The sequence below is a fragment of the Ranitomeya imitator genome, chromosome 3, assembly GCF_032444005.1.
Source record: "Ranitomeya imitator isolate aRanImi1 chromosome 3, aRanImi1.pri, whole genome shotgun sequence".
NCBI classification, from domain to species: Eukaryota; Metazoa; Chordata; class Amphibia; order Anura; family Dendrobatidae; genus Ranitomeya; species Ranitomeya imitator.
The window spans coordinates 245,100,364-245,122,302 of record NC_091284.1 but is presented as its reverse complement, the minus strand read 5'-3'; the positions used below and the strand labels follow the sequence as shown (position 1 = coordinate 245,122,302).

The window sequence follows — 21,939 nt, the reverse complement described above, 5'->3', positions numbered from 1 at the left end:
GCCTCAATTTTTTCATTTTCACATGGGTAACAGGATAAAATGGATCCTAAAATGTGTTGGGCAATTACTCCTGAGTACACCGATACCTCATATGTGGTCACAAACCACTGTTTGTGCACACGGCAAGGCTCGGAAGGGAAGGAGCGCCATTTGACTTTTGAATGAAAAATTAGCTCCAATCATTAGCGGACACCATGTCGTGTTTGGAGAGCCCCTGTGTGCCTAAACATTGGAGCTTCCCCACATGTGACCCCATTTTGGAAACTAGACCCCCCAAGAAACTTATCTAGATGCATAGTGAGCACTTTGAACCCCCAGGTGCTTCACAAATTGATCCGTAAAAATGAAAAAGTACTTTTTTTTTCACAAAAAAATTTCTTTTAGCCTCAATTTTTTCATTTTCACATGGGTAACAGGATAAAATGGATCCTAAAATGTATTGGGCAATTTCTCCTGAGTACACTGAAACCTCACATGTGGGGGTAAACCACTGTTTGGGCACACGGTAGGGCTCAGAAGGGAAGGAGCGCCATTTGACTTTTTGAATGAAAAATTAGCTCCAACGTTTGCTGACACCATGTCGCGTTTGGAGAGCCCCTGTGTGCCTAAACATTGAAGCTTCCCCACATGTGACCCCATTTTGAAACTAGACCTCCCAAGGAACTAATCTAGATGTGTGGTGACCACTTTAAACCCTCAAGTGCTTCACAGAAGTTTATAACGCAGAGCCGTGAAAATAAAAAATCATTTTTCTTTCCTCAAAAATTATTTTTTAGCCCACAATTTTTTATTTTCACAAGAGTAACAGGAGAAATTGGACCCGAAAAGTTGTGGTCCAGTTTGTCTTGAGTACGCTGATGGCCCATATGTGGGGGGGAACCACTGTTTGGGCACACGTCGGGGCTTGGAAGGGAAGTAGTGACTTTTGAAATGCAGACTTTGATGGAATGGTCTGCGGGCGTCACGTTGCGTTTGCAGAGCCCCTGATGTGCCTAAACAGTAGAACCCCCCCACAAGTGACCCCTCTTTGGAAACTAGACTCCCCCAAGGAACTTATCTAGATATGTGGTGAGCACTTTGAACCCCCAAGTGCTTCACAGAAGTTTACAACGCACAGCCGTGAAAATAAAAAATCATGTTTCTTTTCTCAAAAATTATGTTTTAGCAAGCAATTTTTTATTTTCACAAGGGTAACAGCAGAAATTGGACCCCAATAGTTGTTGCTGAGTTTGTCCTGAGTAGACTGATACCCAATATGTGGGGGTAAACCACTGTTTGGGCACACGTCGGGGATCGGAAGGGAAGTAGTGACTTTTGAAATGCAGACTTGATGTAATGGTCTGCGGGCGTCATGTTGCATTTGCAGAGCCCCTGATGTGCCTAAACAGTGGAAACCCCCCCATATGTGACCACATTTTGGAAACTAGACCCCCCAGGGAACTTATCTAGTTATGTGGTGAGCACTTTGAACCCTCAAGTGCTTCACAGAAGTTTACAACGCAGAGCCGTGAAAATAAAAAATCATTTTTCTTTCCTCAAAAATTATGTTTTAGCAAGCATTTTTTTATTTTCACAAGGGTAACAGGAGAAATTGGACCCCAATAATTGTTGCCCAGTTTGTCCTGAGTATGCTGGTACCCCATATGTGGGGGTAAACCACTGTTTGGGTGCATGTCGGGGCTCGGAAAGGAGGGAGCACCATTTGACTTTTTGAATGCAAGATTGACTGGAATCAATGGTGGCGCCATGTTGCGTTTGGAGACCCCTGATGTGACTAAACAGTGGAAACCCCTCAATTCTAACTTTAACACTGACCCCCCCACACTCCTAACCCTAATCCCAACTCTAGCCATAACCCTAATCACAACCCTAACCCCAACACACCCCTAACCCTAATCCCAACCCTAACCCCAACACACCCCTAACCATAACCCTAACCACAGCCTAATCTTAACCCTGTTTCCAACCCTAGCCCTAATTCCAACCCTAACCCTAAGGCTATGTGCCCACGTTGCGGATTCGTGTGAGATTTTTCCGCACCATTTTTGAAAAATCCGCAGGTAAAAGGCATTGCATTTTACCTGCGGATTTACCGCGGATTTCCAGTGTTTTTTGTGCGGATTTCACCTGTGGATTCCGATTGAGGAACAGGTGTAAAACGCTGCGGAATCCGCACAAAGAATTGACATGCTGCGGAAAATACAACACATCGTTTCCGTGCTGTATTTTCCGCACCATGGGCACAGCGGATTTGGTTTTCCATAGGTTTACATGGTACTGTAAACCTGATGGAAAACTGCTACGAATCCGCAGCGGCCAATCCGCACCGTGTGCACAAAGCCTAATTCTAACGCTAACCCTAGTTCTAACCCTAATTCTAGCCGTAACCCAAACCCTAACCCTAAGGCCAGGTTCACATTACGCTAGCAGCGTAACGTAGTCCATCTAACGGACTGCTTAGACGCAGTGTGAACTAACCCTAACCCTAACCCTGCAAAGAAAAAAAAAAATCTTTATTTTATTTTTGTCCCTACCTATGGGGGTGATAAAGGGGGGGTTTATTTATTATTTTTTTTATTTTGATCGCTGTGATAGAACCTATTACAGCGATCAAAATGTACTTGTAACGAATCTGCCGGCCGGCAGATTCCTCGGGCGCACTGCGCATGCGCCCGCCATTTTCCAAGATGGCAGCGCCCATGCAGCAGCCGGATGGAGACCGGGAGGCACAAGGGAGGTCGGTAAGTATGATGGGATCGGACAGCGGGGGGGGGGGGGATCGGACAGTGGGGGGAGCGGACAGGAGGACGGAGGGGAGCGGAGGACAGGAAATGACAGGACGGAGGGGAGGTGATTGGTGGTGGTGGTGGGGGGGGCACATCGCCGTGGCTGGATTGTAATATTTCACCAATTTTCATTGGTGAAATATTACTATCGCTCTGATTGAAAGTGAAAGTGAAACGTCACTTTCAACAGCCAATCAGAGCGATCGTAGCCATGGGGGGGGGGGGGGGTGAAGTCCCCCCCCCCTGGGCTAAAGTACAACTCCTCCTGTCCCTGCAGGCCGGGTGAAATTACAGTTAACCCTTTCACCCGGCCTGCAGGAGCCCAATCCGGCCATGATGCATATGCTGCGTCACAGGTCGGATTGGCACAGGTTTTCATGACGCATACGCTGCGTCAAAGGTCGGGAAGGCGTTAATGTTGTATATTATCAGATTCTAGGGCTCTGCATGGAGGATCTGTACAAAAATCAAGCAAACAAGGCAAGTTGCATAAGCGAGGAACAAACGGGTTGACATACTCTTCTTTAATTAAACCCTTTTGTAGAATCCAGCAAATAAGAGTTCCTCATTCAGTTCATGTGGTGGTAGATGCTTAGGTTGTGGATCCATTTGGACTCACATCTAAGCAGTTTATTAGTAATATCCCCACCTCTGATGTTCGTACAGACCTCCTCCAGTCCCATTACCTTTAAAGCTGAAGGCCAGCTCTTATGAAAATCAAGGAAATGTGCAGCTACAGAGCTCAAAGATTTATTCTTCTCTTTGTCAGTTTTGGCTGTGGATATATTAGAGTTCTTGCGTAGTCTGACCCACATATATCTTTGGGCAGCTGCAAATGAGAGCATAAACCAAGTTACGAGATCTGCAGTTGAAATAAGACTTCTTGGGCCTAATATGGAATGGGGAGACAGAAATGGAAAAACCATCCTGTGCCACAGTATATTGACAGATATTACAACCCCCACAGGGGTAAGTGTCATAGATTCTGGAATCCCTGTTCAGGTGAGTAGATGAGCGGATGTAATGACTGTTGCATAAGGTGTCCTTAAAGGGAACCTGTCACCCCAAAATGGATGGTGAGGTAAGCTCACCGTCATCAGGGGCTTATCTACAGCATTCTGTAATGCTGTAGATAAGCCCCCAATGTAACCTGAAAGAGGAGAAAAAAAGGTTATATTACACTCACCCAGGGGCGGTGCCGCTGCGGTCCGGTCAAATGGGTGTCTCAGGTCCGCTCTGGCGCCCCCTATCTTCAGTCCATGACGTCCTCTTCTGGTCTTCACGCCGCGGCTCCAGCGCAGGCGCACTTTGTCTGCCCTGTTGAGGAGCTGCGGCGTGAAGACCAGAAGAGGACGTCATGGAATGGAGATGGGAGGCGCTGTTCCGGACCTGAGACACCCATCGGAGCAGGACCGCCTCTGGGTGAGTATAATCTAACCTCTTTTTCTCTTTCAGGTAACATCGGCGGCTTATCTACAGCATTACAGAATGCGGTAGATAAGCCCCTGATGACGGTGAGCTTACCTCACCATCGATTTTGGGGGGTGACAGGTTCCCTTTAAGGTTCCTGGCACGTCTAGCTGTCATACAAGATACACTTGAAATATGGGGGGTAAGCCTGGGTTCCCCACGAGGATTCCCCAATTTTTGTCAAGGATTTTATGTATGCCTTGATTGTTAAGGTGGTAGCAATACTTAAAGGTCTAGTAGACTCATCTACGCGTCTTTGTAGAGGATCAGAGCGAACACTCTGTTGCGTTCTGCTAAATGCTCGCGAGATGATCTTTTTGGGATAGCCATGATTTTTGAAACGTTCAGTGAGGTCTTTGGTCTGGATTTTGACTTCCGATGTACTACTACAATTTCTTCGTACACGTCAAATTGACCAGTGGGAATACCGCATTTGAGGTGGTTAGGATGGAAACTGGAAAAGTGTAACAAATTGTTAGTGGCTGTCGGTTTTCGATATAGAGATGTTGATACATATGAACCATCCAATGTTAGTTTTAGATCCAAGAAGTCAACCGATGTAGAGGACATAGTGGAGGTCAATTTGATGTGAAAATTGTTGTGATTAAGCTCTGTAATGAACTCGTCACACTCCCCCATAGTGCCTGCCCAAAACAAGATGATGTAGTCAATAAAACGTAACCATGTGCAAACATGGATAGCAAATTTCTCGTTTTTGTAAACCATTGTTTCTTCCCACCACCCCAAGAAGATGTTCTCATAGGAGGGTGCGCAACGGGCAACAATAGCAGTCCCAGTAACATGTCTAAAGAAGGTGCAGTCAAATACGAAGTAATTTTTGTTTAGGACAAAATGTAGTAGGCCAAGGATGAATGTATCAAACTCCCTGTTACCAGTGGATTACTTGTTGAAAAAATTGGCTACCACCTTCAGACCAAGATCATGTCTGATACTTGCGTACGGTGACTCCACATCAAGTGTCACCAAGATTGTATTAGATGGCACAATCAAAGTTGTAAGGTGTTGAATCAAGTGTGTGGAGTCCCTGACATAAAGAGAATGTGGCCACAGTACCATATTACCTCCTTTGTCTACCTGGCTTTGTCTAGGTATGAAATCCTTGTTATTCTGCTGATGCAACAATGCTTGCCGCTCCGTTCAAGCAAAATTATTTTGCTTGTTTCTGTCCACACTAAGATCCTGGATATCCCTACAGACACTGGTGAAGAATATTTGGACTGCCAGAAAAAAGGTAAAGGAGGGTGTGGGCTGTGATTGAAGGCGACCAGTGAACCTCCTCCTGGTACTGGGACAATCACTCTCCTGCAGAAGGTCCATAAGATCTCGAAAGGCCTGTTCTTCATCTCTTGGCAACTGCTCTACGAGGGAAAGTTGATGGTACAGAAGTTTAAGTCAGTTGTTGACAGGAAAGATAAATATCTTTGGTTAAGACAAATTTGTCCAAAGTATTCATGAGTGCAAAGGAGAGGCCATGTTGCAATAGTGTCTCCTCTGCTTTGGAGAGGGTATAGGAAGACAAGTTAATAATTTGTAGGTTACCTGTGTCTGTTGAGGTTAATCATGTGGAAGATGTAGCCGAAGAAAGATTTACCGTCTCTTGTTGAATCTTGTCTCCCGCTTGTGACCCGATCCCTTCCCACTTAATCCCAAACCTTGCCACAGTCTTCATCCCAACTCTAACCCATCTCTTCAACCTATCACTAACAACTGGTGCTTTCCCCTCAAGCTTTAAACATGCCTCAATCACAAGCTATCGCCCTATATCACTTCTCCCCTATGCCTCAAAACTACTGGAACAACACGTCTATCTTGAACTGTCCTCCCATCTATCTTCCTGCTCCCTTTTCGACCGCTTACAATCAGGCTTCCGGTCACACCACTCCACTGAAACTGCCCTAACTAAGGTCACCAATGACCTATTAACCGCCAAGAGCAAGCGACACTATTCTATCCTCCTGGACCTGTCCTCTGCCTTTGATACAGTGGACCATTCCCTATTAATACAGACCCTCTCATCCCTTGGCATCACAGACTTGGCCCTATCCTGGATCTCGTCATACCTAATTGACAGAACATTCAGCATCTCCCATTCACACACCACCTCCTCACCTCGCCCCCTATCTGTCGGATTCCCGCAAATTTCAGTTCTAGGGCCCCTGCTCTTCCCATTTACACTTTTGGCCTGGGACAGCTCATAGAACCTCACGGTTTTCAGTATCATCTCTATGCTGATGACACACAGATCTACATCTCTGGACCAGATATCACCACCCTACTAACCAGAATCTCTCAATGTCTATCCACTATTTCATCCTTCTTCTCTGCTAGATTTCTAAAACTTAACATGGACAAAAACAGAATTCATTGTCTTTCCCACATCTCACGTAACCCCCCCCCCCCCCCCAACGAACCTATCCATTACAGTAAACGGCTGCCCACTCTCCCCAGTCCCACAAGCTCGCTGTCTCGGGGTAATCCTTGACATTGATTTCTCCTTCAAACCGCATATTCAAGCCCTTTCCACTTCCTGCCGCCTTCAATTCAAAAATATTTCACGGATCCGTACATTCCTAAACTAAGAATCTGCAAAAACCTAGTCCATGCCCTCATCATCTCCCGTCTCGACTACTGTAACCTCCTGCTCTGTGGCCTCCCCTCTAACACTCTCACACCCCTCCAATCTATTCTAAACTCAGCTGCCCGACTAATCCACCTGTCCCCCCGCTGTTCCCCAGCCTCTCCCCTCTGTCAATCCCTTCACTGGATCCCCATTAGGCCTGCATCACACACAGCGAGATACGGCCGAGTCTCGCAGGTTAAAACCAAGCTCTGGCGCCGGCACTCCAGAGCGGAGCGTGCGGCTGCATAGCAATACATGGAGCCGCACGCTCAGCTCCCAAGTGCCGGCGCCAGAGCTGGGTTTTAACATGCGAGACTCGCACGTGTTTCTCGCAAGTGAAAAGGAGCCCTTACCCAGAGACTCCAGTACAAAAGCCTAACCATGACATACAAAGCCATCCACAACCTGCCTCCTCCATACATCTGCGACCTCGTCTCCCAGTACTTTCCTGCACGCAACCTCCGATCCTCACAAGATCTCCTTCTCTACTCCCCTCTTATCTCCTCTTCCCACAATCACATACAAGATTTCTCTCGCGCATCACACCTACTCTGGAACTCTCTACCACAACACATCAGACTCTCGCCTACCATCGAAACCGTCAAAAAGAACCTGAAGACCCACCTCTTCCGGCAAGCCTACAACCTGCAGTAATCACCGATCGACCAAACCACTGCATGACCAGCTCTATCCTTACCTACTGTATCCTCACCCTTCCCTTATAAAGGAAACACAGGAGTAAATACCAGGTATATATATATATATATACAGATTATTACCAATAGTATGTATACCCTATGTATGATATCACTGCTATACCCAGTACCACCTGTGTCAAAAAATGTAATGAAACCACTACATGGACAGAAGAAGCATATACCAAATATGGATAAGACCAAAGGATACAAAAGATAACAGGGAATATTAAAAAATATTATTTTATTATTGTGCAATAGCAGCCAAGACAAAAAATAAATAATGAATAAGAATTAAAATATAGATATATATAACCATACATATATATATATATATATATATATATATATATATATATATATATATGTATATATATATATATATATATATATATATATATATATATATATATAATACATGTGTATATATTATTATATAGATAGATTGTAGATTGTGAGCCCTCGCTGGCAGGGTCCTCTCTCCTCCTGTACCAGTTGTGACTTGTATTGTTCAAGATTATTGTACTTGTTTTTATTATGTATACCCCTCCTCGCATGTAAAGCGCCATGGAATAAATGGCGCTATAATAATAAATAATAATAATAATCTTCCTTTAATTTGGTCAGAAGTGTTTGGTCATGAGCAATCATGAGTATGAAGAAACACTTGGTTAAACCTGCTTCCTATGTTTTTTGGAAAGTTTTGTCTGCCTCCCAAGCTGGGAATAACTGTACCCTTAGTCCACATGGAATTAATCCAGTGACATAATAATAATAATATTAATTTTATTTATATATAGCGCCAACTTATTCCGCAGCGCTTTACAAATTATAGAGAATAATTGTACAGACAATAGACATTACAGCATAACAGAAATACAGTTCAAAATAGATACCAAGAGGAATGAGGGCCCTGCTCGCAAGCTTACAAACTATGAGGAAAAGGGAGAGGTGGATGGTAACAATTGCTATAGTTATTCGGACCAGCCATAGTGTAAGGCTCAGGTGTTCATGTAAAGCTGCATGAACCAGTTAACTGCTTAAGTATGTAACAGTACAGACACAGAGGGCTATTAACTGCATAAAGTGAATGAGAACATGATACGAGGAACTTTTTTTTTTGTTTTGTTTATTTTTTTTTTTTTTCATGATAGGCCACACAGGGATCATTAGTTTAGTGACATTGTATTCCTCTAAACTTCTGATGTTCCACCAAACCTTTGTTAGGAATTTATGGAGATTAATGAGTTCACCCGTTGAGGTGGAAAAATCAGCATCGCTGGCTGTAGGTTGGTATGGGGCCCCTGACCAGGCGGGGGGGCTGATGCCAGCAGTGGCCCCCCTGCCCGTCAACGCAAGGTCAGCTGTGTCGATATTTAGCTGATACAGCTGACCGCATTGATGAGGGAACTGACAGTGGGCGCGATGATGTCACCACACAGCGCTTGCTGTCAGGAGAAGAGCGGGAGCTTGGAGCACTGCTGAAACAAGGAGAAAGAGAGGTATTTGTTTTTTTTTATGGGGGCTGCCTTATACTACAGGGTCTGCCTATGCGGGTACTGTCTTATACTACAGGGTCTGCATATGGGGGTACTGTCTTATACTTACAGGGTCTGCCTATAGGGGTGCTGTCTTATACTACAGGTTCTGCTTATGGGGTGCTGCTTATACTATACTTATGCTACCGGGTCTGCCTATATGGGTACTGCCTTATAGTACAGGATCTGCCTATGGGGGTGCTGTCTTATACTGCAGGGTCTGCCTATGGGGGTGCTGCCTTATACTACAGGATTTGCCTATGGGGATGCTGCCTTATACTACAGAATTGGCCTATGGGGTGCTGTCTTATACTACAGGGTCTGCCTATGGGGATGCTGGCTTATGCTACAGGATCTGCCTATGGGGTGCTGCCTTATACTACAGGGTCTGCCTATGGGGGTGCTGCCTTATATTACAGTATTTGCCTATGGGGGTGCTGTCTTATACTGCAGGGTCTGCCTATGGGTTGCTGTCTTTTATTACAGGATCTGTCTATGGGGTGCTGTCTTATACTACAGGGTCTGCCTATGGGGTGCTGCCTTATACTAGAGTCTGCCTATGGGGTGCTGTCTTATACTACAGGGTCTGCCTATGGGGGTGCTGTGTTATACTGCAGAGTCTGCCTATGGGGGTGCTGTCTTATATTACAGAGTCTGCCTATGGGGTGCTGCCTTGTGCTATAGAGTCTGCCTATGGGGAGTGCATTATGCTATATTGAGGACTATCTGGTGCATTATACTATATGGAGGCCATCTAGTGGGCCATCGTACAGTGGGGATTACAGTGAAGGGGCCACCATGCAGTGCTTGGGCCATCAAGCAGTTTGGGGGCTACTAAAGGGTCAGTATACTGTGTGGGTGGTACTATACAGTGAGGGGGCATTATACTGTGTATAAGAGCATCATACTATGTATAGGGGAGTTGTACAGGGGGAGACTCGAGACATTAGTCAATGTGAAGTGGGCCCTTATTGTTATAGGGGAACTCAGGTTACTGTGACTATCAAAGGGGCACACAGAGGGCATTATTACTTTCTAAGGGCAAAATGTGGGCACTGTTTTCTAGGGCACTTGCATCTGGCATTACTATATTATAGAGGGATGTTTTAGAATTTAGAGGGCACAGAGAACCACACAGCAGGTGCAGTAATAGGGACACATATGGCAGCAGCGGCTCAGTATTGGGGTATCAGGTGCAGTTATAGGGTCACATAGGGCAGCAGCGGCTCAGTATTGGGGTATCAGGTGCAGTTATAGGGTCACATAGGGCAGCAGCGGCTCAGTATTGGGGTATCAGCAGGATGAGGAGTTTGTGCAGGTTAATAATAAATAATAATAATCTTTATTTTATATAGCGCTAACATATTCTGCAGCGCTTTACAGGTTTTTTTTAACACATTATCATCACTGTCCCCAATGGGGCTCACAATCTAAATTCCCTATCAGTATGTCTTTGGAATGTGGGAGGAAACCGGAGTACCCGGAGGAAACCCACGCAAACACAGGGAGAACATACAAACTCCTTGCAGATGTTGTCCAAGGTGGGATTATAACCCAGGACTCCAGCGCTGCAAGACTGCAATGCTATCCACTGAGCCACCATGCTGTAGGTTTGGAATAGATTATGATGGCTTGAATATGAGAAGTGAAATGTGTCTTTGTTGTATTCTCTGCAGGTGAGTCGTTGCTGGAAGAAGTTGTCATGTCGGTCTGGGCCAGATGGAAAAGACGGGAAAAGTGAACGATTCCATCAGAAAGGACATCAGCGGTAAGTCACCATCTGTAACTGTGCAGTGATCTCTTATATGTTCTGTAGGGCTGGTATTTACCACTGACCATATGGTGGTAAATTAATATCTTCAGTAACAGCGCGGTCATCTGCTGAGGTTCCCCACTATTAGGTTGTGTCACCCAGTTATAACCAAGGTTACCTGGTTAGGGGCCCACTCAGAAGTTTAGCCCCCACCCCTGAACCAAAACCCTAGCTACGCCTCCGAGCAGGGTGTATCATTTTGTTTCTATATTAGGTTTTATCTATATATAGGGTATAATAGAATAAAAGAAAAAAGCCGTATCTCTGTTTCTTATCTAAAAAGCTCTATTTTTCCATTACTCCCAAAGATGGAGCAACACCGTGGGCATTGGGGTACTCGGTACCGGGTCCATCGGTTCTCAAGGGGGATGTCACGGTGGCTGACCCGGTCCGTGGCCCTCGGGACATCCGTTGTAAAAGGGAAAGGTCTTTAAAGGGGTAATGTTCGTGATGCCACCTGTGGTATTCGGCCAGGGTGACCAACGCTGCTTAGGGGTCCGCTGGGGTGATGTTATGGCAGCTGGATGGTATACCTTCCCACAGGTGAAGTATGTCCCCAGGGCTTCCCAGTGTGTAAGATGGTGGATGGTGTAAGGCGCAGTGAAGAACGAGGACACGAGGTTGCAGTCTCTTTACCTTTTACTGAAGGCTTCAGCATCCACAGTCCAGGGCACCAGGTCATAGGGCAAGCAGAGTCCGGCCGGTTTGGAGGCAAATCCAGAGTCCCCTTATCCAGGTGGAAATCAGTAGCCTTCCTCTAGCGCCTTGGGTGTTGTAGTACCTTACTGCTGAGCCTCTCATAAGGTCCTCACAACTGTTGTAGATGTTATCGATGTTATCGCTCTGTCCCCCAGATGGATAGTACAAACCCGTATGACCGATGGTGTGAGGCTTTTTACAGGGACTCTATCATGCCCCGGCCTCTCGTGGGTGTCACCTTGCCTCCTCGGTATAGGGCGGATCAGTAACTTGCAATTAGCTGACCTGCCGGTCTCTGGAGCAAGGCATAATGGACTGATGCTCCTTCAGTGTTCCGGCTATCGAGATCCTGCGCCTCAGAAGGAGGCAGCCAGTGCATGGCCAAACTCCTTCTGGTTTCCACTCCTTTGCTACGACTTCTTCACCCTCTCTACAATACAGTTCTCTATTCGTGTCCTTTCTTAGGAACTGCCGCACTTGGGGCAGGCGCAGCTCCGTGACCTACTGTCTAGGCCTCTGACAGGATCCCACCCTGTCAGGGATCAACTCCCTGAGCAAAGCTCAGCTAGCAACTGCCTAACTTCCTCTCCAGGCCACCAGTTTTACCTAAGTGTGAAGAGTGCCCTAATAAATAGGCTCCCCTGGTGGACTGGAGTATGAAATGTGCTGTATGTTTGTGGTACCTGGTAAAGAGATCTCCTTTATTGCCTCCAACCATAACATCACTTCCCCCAGAGGAGAATGATATTACTGCAACGACCAGGACCCTGTGGCGCTGCACAACCCCTTCTCAATACTCATGTTTCTCCCCAGTAAAATAACACAATATTCTCCTCTGGTGCCGGCGCCGTCCCAATGGTGTCAGCACTGGCTCTCCCAGGGCTCACGTGATATCCGGGGTGTAACTTCTGCGGTTGCAGCAGTTGCCTCTATGGCCAGGCCCAGCGGATGAGGGTCCCACCGACGCCAGCCAATACTTCAGCTGGATGTGTCCGTCGGGTCTGTTCTCAGCAATACATGCTGCCGACCAGTCAGAGGCCAGCAGCTAATGTTGTTGTGCATGTGTCTGGATGCTCCCATCGCTTGCACGCTGAAGTCAGCTTCAGAAAAGAACACCGCTTGGAGGAGGAGCGGGGAGAATGTGAGTATAATAGTTTCTTTTTTTAAAATCAGTGAGTACATAGTGCCAGTAGTCATACTACTACATGGATCACTGTGCATTATACTATATGAAGGACTATGGGCTGTGCATTATATATAGGGGTGCATTATACTATATGGAGGACTATGGGCAGTGCATTATATATAGGGGTGCATTATACTATATGGAGGACTATGGGCTGTGCATTATATATAGGGGTGCATTATACTATATGGAGGACTATGGGCTGTGCATTATATATAAGGGTGCATTATACTATATGGAGGACTATGGGCTGTGCATTATATATAGGGGTGCATTATACTATATGGAGGACTATGGGCTGTGCATTATACAGCTCTGGCAAAAATTAAGAGACCAATTCAAAATGTTCAGTTTGTCTGATTTTTCTTTTTATAGGTATATTTTTGAGTAAAATGTATTTTTTTCATTTATTCTTTAAACTTCAGACAGCATGTCTCCGAATTTCCAAGCAATAAATTTTGTATTTTTTTTTTCTGAAAAGGAGAAATGGTCAAATTAAAAAAAACAAAAAACAGTGCTTTCAGATCTCGAATAATGCAAAGAAAACAAGTTAATAATCATTTAGAAACAACAATACTAATGTTTTAACTCGGGAAGAGTTCAGAAATCAATATTTTGTGGAATAACCATGATTTTTAATCACAGCTTTCATGCGTCTTGGCATGCTTTCCACCAGTATTTCACACTGCAGTTTAAGCAGTTCTTCTTTGTTTGACGGCTTGTGACTATCCATCATCCTCTTGATTACATTCCAGAGGTTTTCAGTGGGGTTAAGGTCTGGAGATTGGGCCGCCTATGACAGGGTATGGATGTGGTGGTCTCTTAATTTTTGCCAGAGCTGTATGTATATGATGTCAAGCTTTTCTGCACTAGAAGCTGAAATGCACGGCACTATAGACCTCTAAGTTCCACCACTAGGAGGCGGCAGAGAGCAGAAAGCAGAGGCTGGTACACAATGTATGTAAATAGGGAATGAGGAAAGTGTCTGGCACAGTATCAGGTCATGTGGGAAAGACATTGTGCAGCATTCACAGAGAGATAAGTGCTCCTTTGTGTTGTTTCTGGCCACAGTATCACTGCTTGATCTCCGCACTCTCCTCTCTGCTGTAAAGACGGATATTTTTGTTGTCTTTTTGAAAGTATGAAACTTTCAGGGGTTTTATTGGACTCTGTTCTGTTCCTCCTGTTTTTACATTTGACTAACATCAGGAGCAGCTCTTGTAATGAAGGATCCAGACACACAGGAGCAGTACATGCGGCTGCCAAAACTAGAGTCAGGAGAGGGTCACAGGGAGAAGGATCCAAAAAAGATGCTGGGAATGTAGGCTACCCGAGGCTCATCTATTCCCCAACTACTGGAGTACCAGACGTGAATCGGATGCAAAATGGATCGTCACAGTCTCCGACCTGGGGACCAAAGCTGAAAAACTCGCTGTATCCCCTGAGCGAGAACTCGCTGAGTGCCTACGGAGTGCTCCTGCTGTCACTGGTGGTGTTTGCTGTGGGCATCGTTGGCAACCTGTCCATCATGTGCATCGTGTGGCACAGCCTGTCGATGAAGAGCGCCTGGGACTCCATCCTGGCCGGTGTCGCCCTCTGGGACTTTCTGCTTCTCTTCTTCTGTTTGCCCGTGGTAGTTTTCCAAGAGATCACACATCGCAGACTTCTGGGGGTCCTGTCCTGCCGCATCGTACCCTTTATGGAGGTAAGATTCTTCTTCATTTATGTATTACGCAAACAAAAAAAATGCAACAAATGAATTTTGTCAAAATGTGAAATTCTCAAGAGAAGGGAATATAATTTGTGTTACTAGACATAATCAAGTGAAGTAATATTTGCATCACTATTTAATGACCAGAATAATAACAAGGATAAGGCTGTGTGCCCATGTTGCGTTTTTTATGCGTTTCCGCCATGTATTTTGCCGCAGTGGAAACGCTTAAAAAACTCATTCCCATGCAATCCTATGGGATTCCGCAGTTGCTGTGCCCATGCTGCGGATTTCACAGCTGCGGAATCGCATAGCGGTAAAATCCACAGCATGTTCATTATTTCTGCGGAATCGCGGCGATTCTGCCGCCATAAGATTGCATTGAAACGCTCACTTTACGCATGTGGCTATGGCCACCATGCGTAAAGTGAGCCCTTCATGTGCGTATGGTACCCGGGTCTGGAGGAGAGGAGACTCTCCTCCAGGCCCTGGGTACAATATTTCTGTAAAAAAAAAAGAATTAAAATAAAAAATATTCATATACTTACCTTCCGACGGCCCCCGGAGTCCTCCCGGCTCTCAGCGGTGCATGCGGCGTCTTCCGTTCCCAGGGATGCATTGCGTGAATCACCTGAGATTATGTCGCGGTCACGCGACCGTGACGTCACAAAGAATCCCGCGCAAAGAATCCCTGGGAACGGAACGTACCGGGAGCCCCGGGAGGACTCCGGGGGCCGTCGGAAGGTGAGAATAACCATATTTTTTATTTTTTTTTATCATTCTTAATATTCTATCTTTTACTATTGATGCTTCAAATCGCTTGTAAAGCGCAAGCATTCTGCAAGCTAAAAACGCTTATGTTTTGCGGGAAAACGCATGCGAATTCCACATGCGTTTTACCCGCGGCAGGGAGTTGCAGAAATGCTGCGGACATTTCGGCAACATTTCTGCAACGTGGGCACATAGCCTAACACATCCAAATCTAGATTTGTACTGACTGAAAGATATTTGTGCCCACTGGTACTGCTTCTTCTCAGACCAGTTGTATTATTTGTGGTCTCCTTAGAATTACTATCAAGTCATTTAAAGGGAATCTGTTACCAAGTTTTTGCCACCTAATCTGAGTTCAGCATTATGTAGGGGCAGATACCCTGATTCCAGTGTTGTGTCATTTACTGGGCTGCTTCATATAAGTTTGATAAAATAACTAATCATTAAGACCAGTGGACTAGTAGACCTGCTACCATGTAGTTCTCCATATTCATATTCATGTATAACCCTGCCCCCACCACTAATTGGCAGCTTTCTGCCTATGCAGAGGGTACACTCAGTGTCAATCAGTGGTGTGGGCGAGGTTATACAGAGCTCAGCATTCAGAGAACTGCTAGATCTGCATCAGATAAAACAATGATTTTATCAAAACTGCAGCAAACAGTTCAGTAAGTGATACAGCGCTGGAATTGGGGTCTCTGCCCCTCATCAGGCTGCTTTTAGATGGGGAACCTGGTAACAGATTACATTTAAAGGACTGTTTGGTGAAAACAAGGCCTTGTCAGTGATAGTTTTTGAGCTATGTGTGTTCTTGCCAGAATTAGATAAATAAAGCTTTACCATTGAAAAATATGCATTTTTCAATACAATAGAGAAGTACTCCCAGAGGATTAACTCAAAGCTCCTAGGCCCCAATGTAGACTCGGACACAAGGCCCCCAACCCCCACCTTACTATGTGGCATTTAGACAGCATTTGGGGCTGCTCAGACCCATGGCCTAGTTCCGACCGCTACCCCTACACCACTAATAGTTATTAAGGCTGTTCACATTCAAAAATCCCTGTCCCACAGGCTCAGCTACATTTACAGCTTTAGTTCCCCTCCCTGGGTCCAGTGAAGTGTCTCCGCCACCGCCATGGTCTATGTTATTTGGTAGCAGCTGTGGTATCATGTCGAGAGAGTTACAGTAGGTCACTAAGCTCAATGTAGAACCATTCAGTGTAGTGACTGGCAGCAGCGCTGTCGTTGTTATGAACTGGTGACAGCCACACAACATGCAGGGATTAGCTGACAAACAGGGGCAACCCCCACATCTTGTGGCTGGCTAACAGCTGTGACACATGGGTCCGCGGGGCTTCTGTGTTATCAGCTGTACATAGAAGTATTACCTGGAGTTGTAATGCTGTCCTTGATGATAATGAACCTGCTGTAAACGCTTCATGAAAAAAACAGGAAGTGTGCGTCTACAATAGCCCCAGTGGCCAATTTGTGAATTGTCAGATTACTAATTTTAGTTACTAATTACATTTCTATAGCAGCAATTTTGAATCTACTAATGTCTAATCTTATGTCAGTATCGGCATAATTGAATCAAGGCTCTAAAATGTATTTATTTTCTTTTTTCTGGCATAGGTTTCTTCCCTTGGAGTTACAACATTCTCCCTATGTGCTCTGGGCATAGATCGCTTTCAGTCAATAACTTCATCCCAGCTCCCTCCACGGCCAGTGGAGCAATGCCAATCCATCCTGGGAAAGGTGGCGGTTATCTGGATCGGTTCCTTAACTCTTGCGCTCCCTGAAATCCTACTGTGGCAGCTGAACCAGGAGCGTTCGCCAGTGTCAGGGTTAATCAGTGATTCCTGTGTGATGCACCCCTCTCCGGATCAGCTACCGGTTCTGCACTCCCTAGTGCTGACCTACAAGCATGCCCGCATGTGGTGGTTCCTCGGATGCTACTTCTGTCTACCTCTCCTTTTCACAATGACATCGCTATTGGTGACTTTACGAATTGTTGGAAACACAAAGAATATGAAGAATAGCCAGTGTCAGCGTCAGCTGAGCTGGATCGTGGCAGGGTTAGCTATTGTATATGGAGTGTGCATCCTTCCTGAAAACATCACCAACATCTTGGTGGCCTACACCAATCTGGACCTCCCTGAGAACCTCTTGACGCTTATCACTCAGTTTTTCCTATTCCTGAAGTCTGCAGTGACACCCGTCCTCCTCTTATGTGTCTCTAAACCACTAGGACAGGCTTTCCTGGACTGTTGCTGCTGTTGCTGCGATGATGAGGATTCAAAACCAGGAGCAGAACATAATGCTGAGGAGAACAGTGCAAAAATGGAGCCTCTCAATCCTCCGTGCAGTGCAAATGACTCGGCACAACAGCTGGGCACCCCCTGCTAATAGGGAATGGATGCAAACCTTGTAGAAACTGGTAGTGACCCCATCCTCATCACCTAACAAGAGGACAAGGCAAACAGAAGACAACTGGAATAACACAGTCAGGGGATGTCTGAGGTGGGCAGGATGGAGAAAGAGTGATGTGCAATGTTAGTGCTGGACAGACTGGACTAAACAACACAAGACAACCCAGTTGACTAGAAAAAACCCCATTAAAAGGATATCCTGGTCTAAACAAGTCTTCATCTATCCACTGATATTGTTAGATTGGTGTCAGTTCCACCACTGTCTCCTCTGTGCTTCCCTGGCTGCAAAAATGAAGTCAGGAAGGGCCTGGTAGCACCATTGGTCATGGGGCTCCATTTAGAGAGGACCTGTCATCAGGTAAAAAGAGCCCAGTTTTTACTCTTAATTTATTCCCTCTGTTCCGATGAGAATTCCATTTTTTTAATCCACCATTCGGTCCCAGAGATAGGGCCCTTTTCATTTAGTGCTAATTTTTAGGGTTATTATTACACAATGTCATGGCTTACGGGCTAATAATGCAGAGCAGCCAAAGACCCATCAAGGAGAATCTAGCGACCACGTCCCACTTCAAAAGACCACAAAAATTAGCACTAAATAAAAAGGTCCGTATCTCTGGGACCATATGGTAAATTTAAAAAAAGAATATTCAGGGGGGCAGCAGTAATAAAGAGCACAAACTGGTCCCTTCTGACCTGGTGACAGGTCCCCATAGCACTGAAGAAAGGGAGAGCAAGGCAGCGACATAGGCTTGAATTGAGCAGCATTGTGCATGCACCCAGTCTGGGCATACGTGTGTGGGACACAAGTTCTGGCATATGGTGGAGGTCCGGGTGGTTAGACCCTCACCAGTCTAACAAATGTCACCAATGAATAACCCTTTAAGCTGAATTTTTACAGAAACATCCATGCCTTAAAGGGAACCTGGCAGTAGATTCATGCTGCCCAAACCAGAGATGGCATGAACCCAAGCTTGACTACCAGGTTCTGGAAGGGGCAGCATGAATCTAATGACAGGTTCCCGATAAAATCTGCATTATACCTCTGAGTGAGTACATAGATTTCTGCAATCCCTTTTAGATGAATATGAGATAGGCAGAAAGTTCTGCAATAAATTTGCTGCATGTGACTCTATCCTTATAGGAAACTATTTACACCATTGTACATTTAGCTCTGCCCTGTTGGCCAAAGTTTTTAAATAGCTTTAGAAGTTCTATGATAAGTGGTAAAACTCTATTCCAGTGTATTATACATCTTCATAAGAAAAGTGCCCTCCCTGTGTCCGGTGGCCAGGCTGCTCCGCGGGATAGTACTGAGATGGCGATAAAGCCAGAAAATGTGCATAATTCAGCTCAAGCCAAATCTGGGTATTTTCTACTAGTATTTGTTGTAGAAACTCTAAAAGAAGGCGTCTCCCCAAAAATGAATACAAAACTATAAGAAACGAAGGTTCCCGGGACGCCTGCCTTCATCCCAGGAACAGCTACTAGTTCGGCGGGATCCAGCACACTGACAATGTAAAGGCAAGCTCCGCATTGGAGAAGGTCGCCAGATGAGATCGATGAGTCTATGACCTGGGAACATTGTAGCCATGGTCCATTTTCAATTATCTGACTGAATGCTGGGACTTAACTTATTTTCTTTAAGGTCTGAAATGTTTTCATTATATGTTGCCCCCTAAAAAAGCCCCCAAAATAATGCCTAACCTATCAAGTCCCTAAAATGTGCATTCCATATGGGAAAGAAAATTGGATCAGCAAACTGAATTTCAATAAAAAAAAATTCTTCTTTATTTCATTTTTTTTTTTTTAAATTATTCCAGACAGATGATAAAATCATGTAGCATTCTTACGCGTTTCCGGCCGTAGGCCTTTGATATTCTACGACTAAGAAACGCGTAAGAATGCTACATGATTTTATCATTTGTCTGGACTAATTTTTTTTTTAAAGAATGAAATAAAGAAGAATTTTTTTTATTGAAATTCAGTTTGCTGATCCAGTTTTCTTTCCTAACTTATCCGATGGTCAAACGGAATCTGGATCCTGACTGCAGTATCAGAGGCTATCTACCATATAATACATGGTGAGGCACAATTCCCCGTTTTTGGTTTGCTTTTCCTTTTTTGTACATTCCATATAGTCATCATGAATGGTCTGCATCACTGACGTTGTGCTCTGTAGTCACTTAAAGGGGCTGTCCAATATTTGGACAAGCCACTCTTAAATGTGGTAGTCCCCCGACCTTATACAACCTTATACTCACCTCGCCTGCTACTTCCTACTTTACTCACATTTCCCTTGGACTGTGACAAGCAGTGAAGATGGATGTGCTGCAGCCCATCAGTGGCCACTGATGGGCTGCAGCTCTCGCATGACATAATAATGTTGTGTGAGCGTTTGGAGGCATGGTGCTGACATCGCTGGGACAGCACCGGTGCAGGACGTGGATATAAGTCTATTTTACTCTGGGGCCTACAGCATTGAAGGAGGGGTTTACCATGTTGTGAACAAACCCAACAAAGGGGACCCACCAGCTGTTTATTTCCCATGATATACCAATTACTAAGAACTCGGCATTGTGTTGGCATCTGCTATTCCTCCTGGAATATATGTGAATATATCGATAACTGGATGTTATCATGCCCCATGTCAAAGGAGTGCATCCCAACAGAAAGACGCTGATTGGACAGTTTCACATTGCATTGGGACACAGTTTTATCAAGAATAACAGAGGACCAACACAACATACTAGAGGGCCCTTTTTAATCCCCTCCGTTGTTCTGTACACAAAGCAGTGAGAGGGGAGTGAATTAAGGCAAATGCACAAGGCCATATTTAGGATCGGTGACATACAGACACCATATAGAAGTAGTGCACTTCAGGCGGTTTATATATATATATATATATATATATATATATATATATATATGCATGTGCATATGGACCTGGGTGTCGGGTGGATGTGACACTCAATGCAGAAGAGTTTTGCTTCAACATGTTGTGCAATGTATCAAGTACATGGCCGTGCTCCTAAACATTGCTTTCAGATGTGGTTGTTTTTCCAGACACGGCAAAATCCACAAATGGTGAAATCCTCAGTCATCAATCCAAACGATTTATTGCTGCCGAATTTACAGTCCTCAATGAACCAAAAATTTGAGGAAATGTTTTCATGGCACGTGGAGGAGTTTTGGAAAACTATCAAAATTAAAAGGCTTATTTCCATCTATTGAAAAATTGGTATTGTCAGATTGCGCTTGTAAATGCACAGTTTTGAAATTAACTACGGTATTTATTCAATTTTTCAGCCGTTCTTGATATATGGTATATAGTTTACAAGCTAAACAGCTGAGGGGGTCGGTGTCCTAGACAATGAGCTGGAAACAAAAGAGAAGGGTTAATACCTCAACAATGGCTGCAAATTTTAATAAGCGGTAAATAGCAAAAATGCTTGTCTTAATGACAAAAGATAAGGAAAGGGAAAAAGTACACCTGTCAAGACAAGTGAAGGCACAAGCGTAGTTATATGCTAACTTATAAGTATTGTTTATACTATTTGTTATAATAGTTACCTGTTTCTGATGTGATTTTCATCAGTTTATAGTCTGTCTGTGATTTTCAAGGATCCACAGACGTGTATGATTTTCATCCATTACATCGATAGAAAAACGGACATGTCTCTGTGAATTTTTTTTGCGGATACACGGCCTGGAAAAAAAACCTGGACGTGTGAATTTCCGTGGATTTTAAAATGGAATCTGCATCCAAAATTGTACAACCCATCTGCCCCGTCTGGACGTCACCAGATTGACCACACCCGTTTAGCTGTAAGATTTCCGGTTAAAAAAAAAATCCCTGAACGTCTGAACGATTCTAAATAGAACAAATTTTACTAACAATAGTGTTATATCTGTGGCTGTTTGCTCATTTTGATTTATGTTTTTTTCATAATGTATAATTCTATTTATTTAAGTCCGTCCGACCACTCTACGACCAGAGTTTCTTCTCCCAGATTCTTGCCTCCTTTCTGAAAAGGCTAAGCTATGGACCCCAAAAATAAATGAAGAATGAACTTCTATTGTATCTGCCATGCATGTGGGAACAGTTTTGTCCTAATCCTTTCTTCACATCTAATAAAACAAATAATTGATTAGTAACTGAAAGGTTTCCATTTCCTCTCACAGACCCAAGTGTCTTCCTGA

The 21,939-nt window shown here is 44.7% G+C and overlaps 1 protein-coding gene across 1 annotated transcript; it reads left to right on the top strand.

Moving 5' to 3' along the window:
• Nucleotides 1-5,124: 5,124 nt before the first annotated feature.
• Nucleotides 5,125-21,894, top strand: LOC138671605 (G-protein coupled receptor 37-like 1). The gene is made up of 6 exons (XM_069759780.1): nucleotides 5,125-5,276; nucleotides 5,366-5,508; nucleotides 8,973-9,094; nucleotides 10,807-10,898; nucleotides 14,038-14,533; nucleotides 16,943-21,894. The coding sequence occupies exons 1-6, from the start codon at nucleotides 5,125-5,127 to the stop codon at nucleotides 17,714-17,716; spliced, it is 1,779 nt and encodes a 592-aa protein (XP_069615881.1). The 3' UTR covers nucleotides 17,717-21,894.
• The last annotated feature ends 45 nt before the right edge of the window (nucleotides 21,895-21,939 follow it).

Excerpts from the sequence above, each read along its gene's own strand:
- LOC138671605 (XM_069759780.1), top strand. The coding sequence starts at position 5,125 with ATGAATGTATCAAACTCCCTGTTACCAGTGGATTACTTGTTGAAAAAA. Across the intron at positions 5,277-5,365 it reads GGCACAATCAAAGTTGTAAG|GTATGAAATCCTTGTTATTC; the intron begins GTGTTGAATCAA and ends GGCTTTGTCTAG. Across the intron at positions 5,509-8,972 it reads TTTGGACTGCCAGAAAAAAG|CTGATACAGCTGACCGCATT; the intron begins GTAAAGGAGGGT and ends GTCGATATTTAG.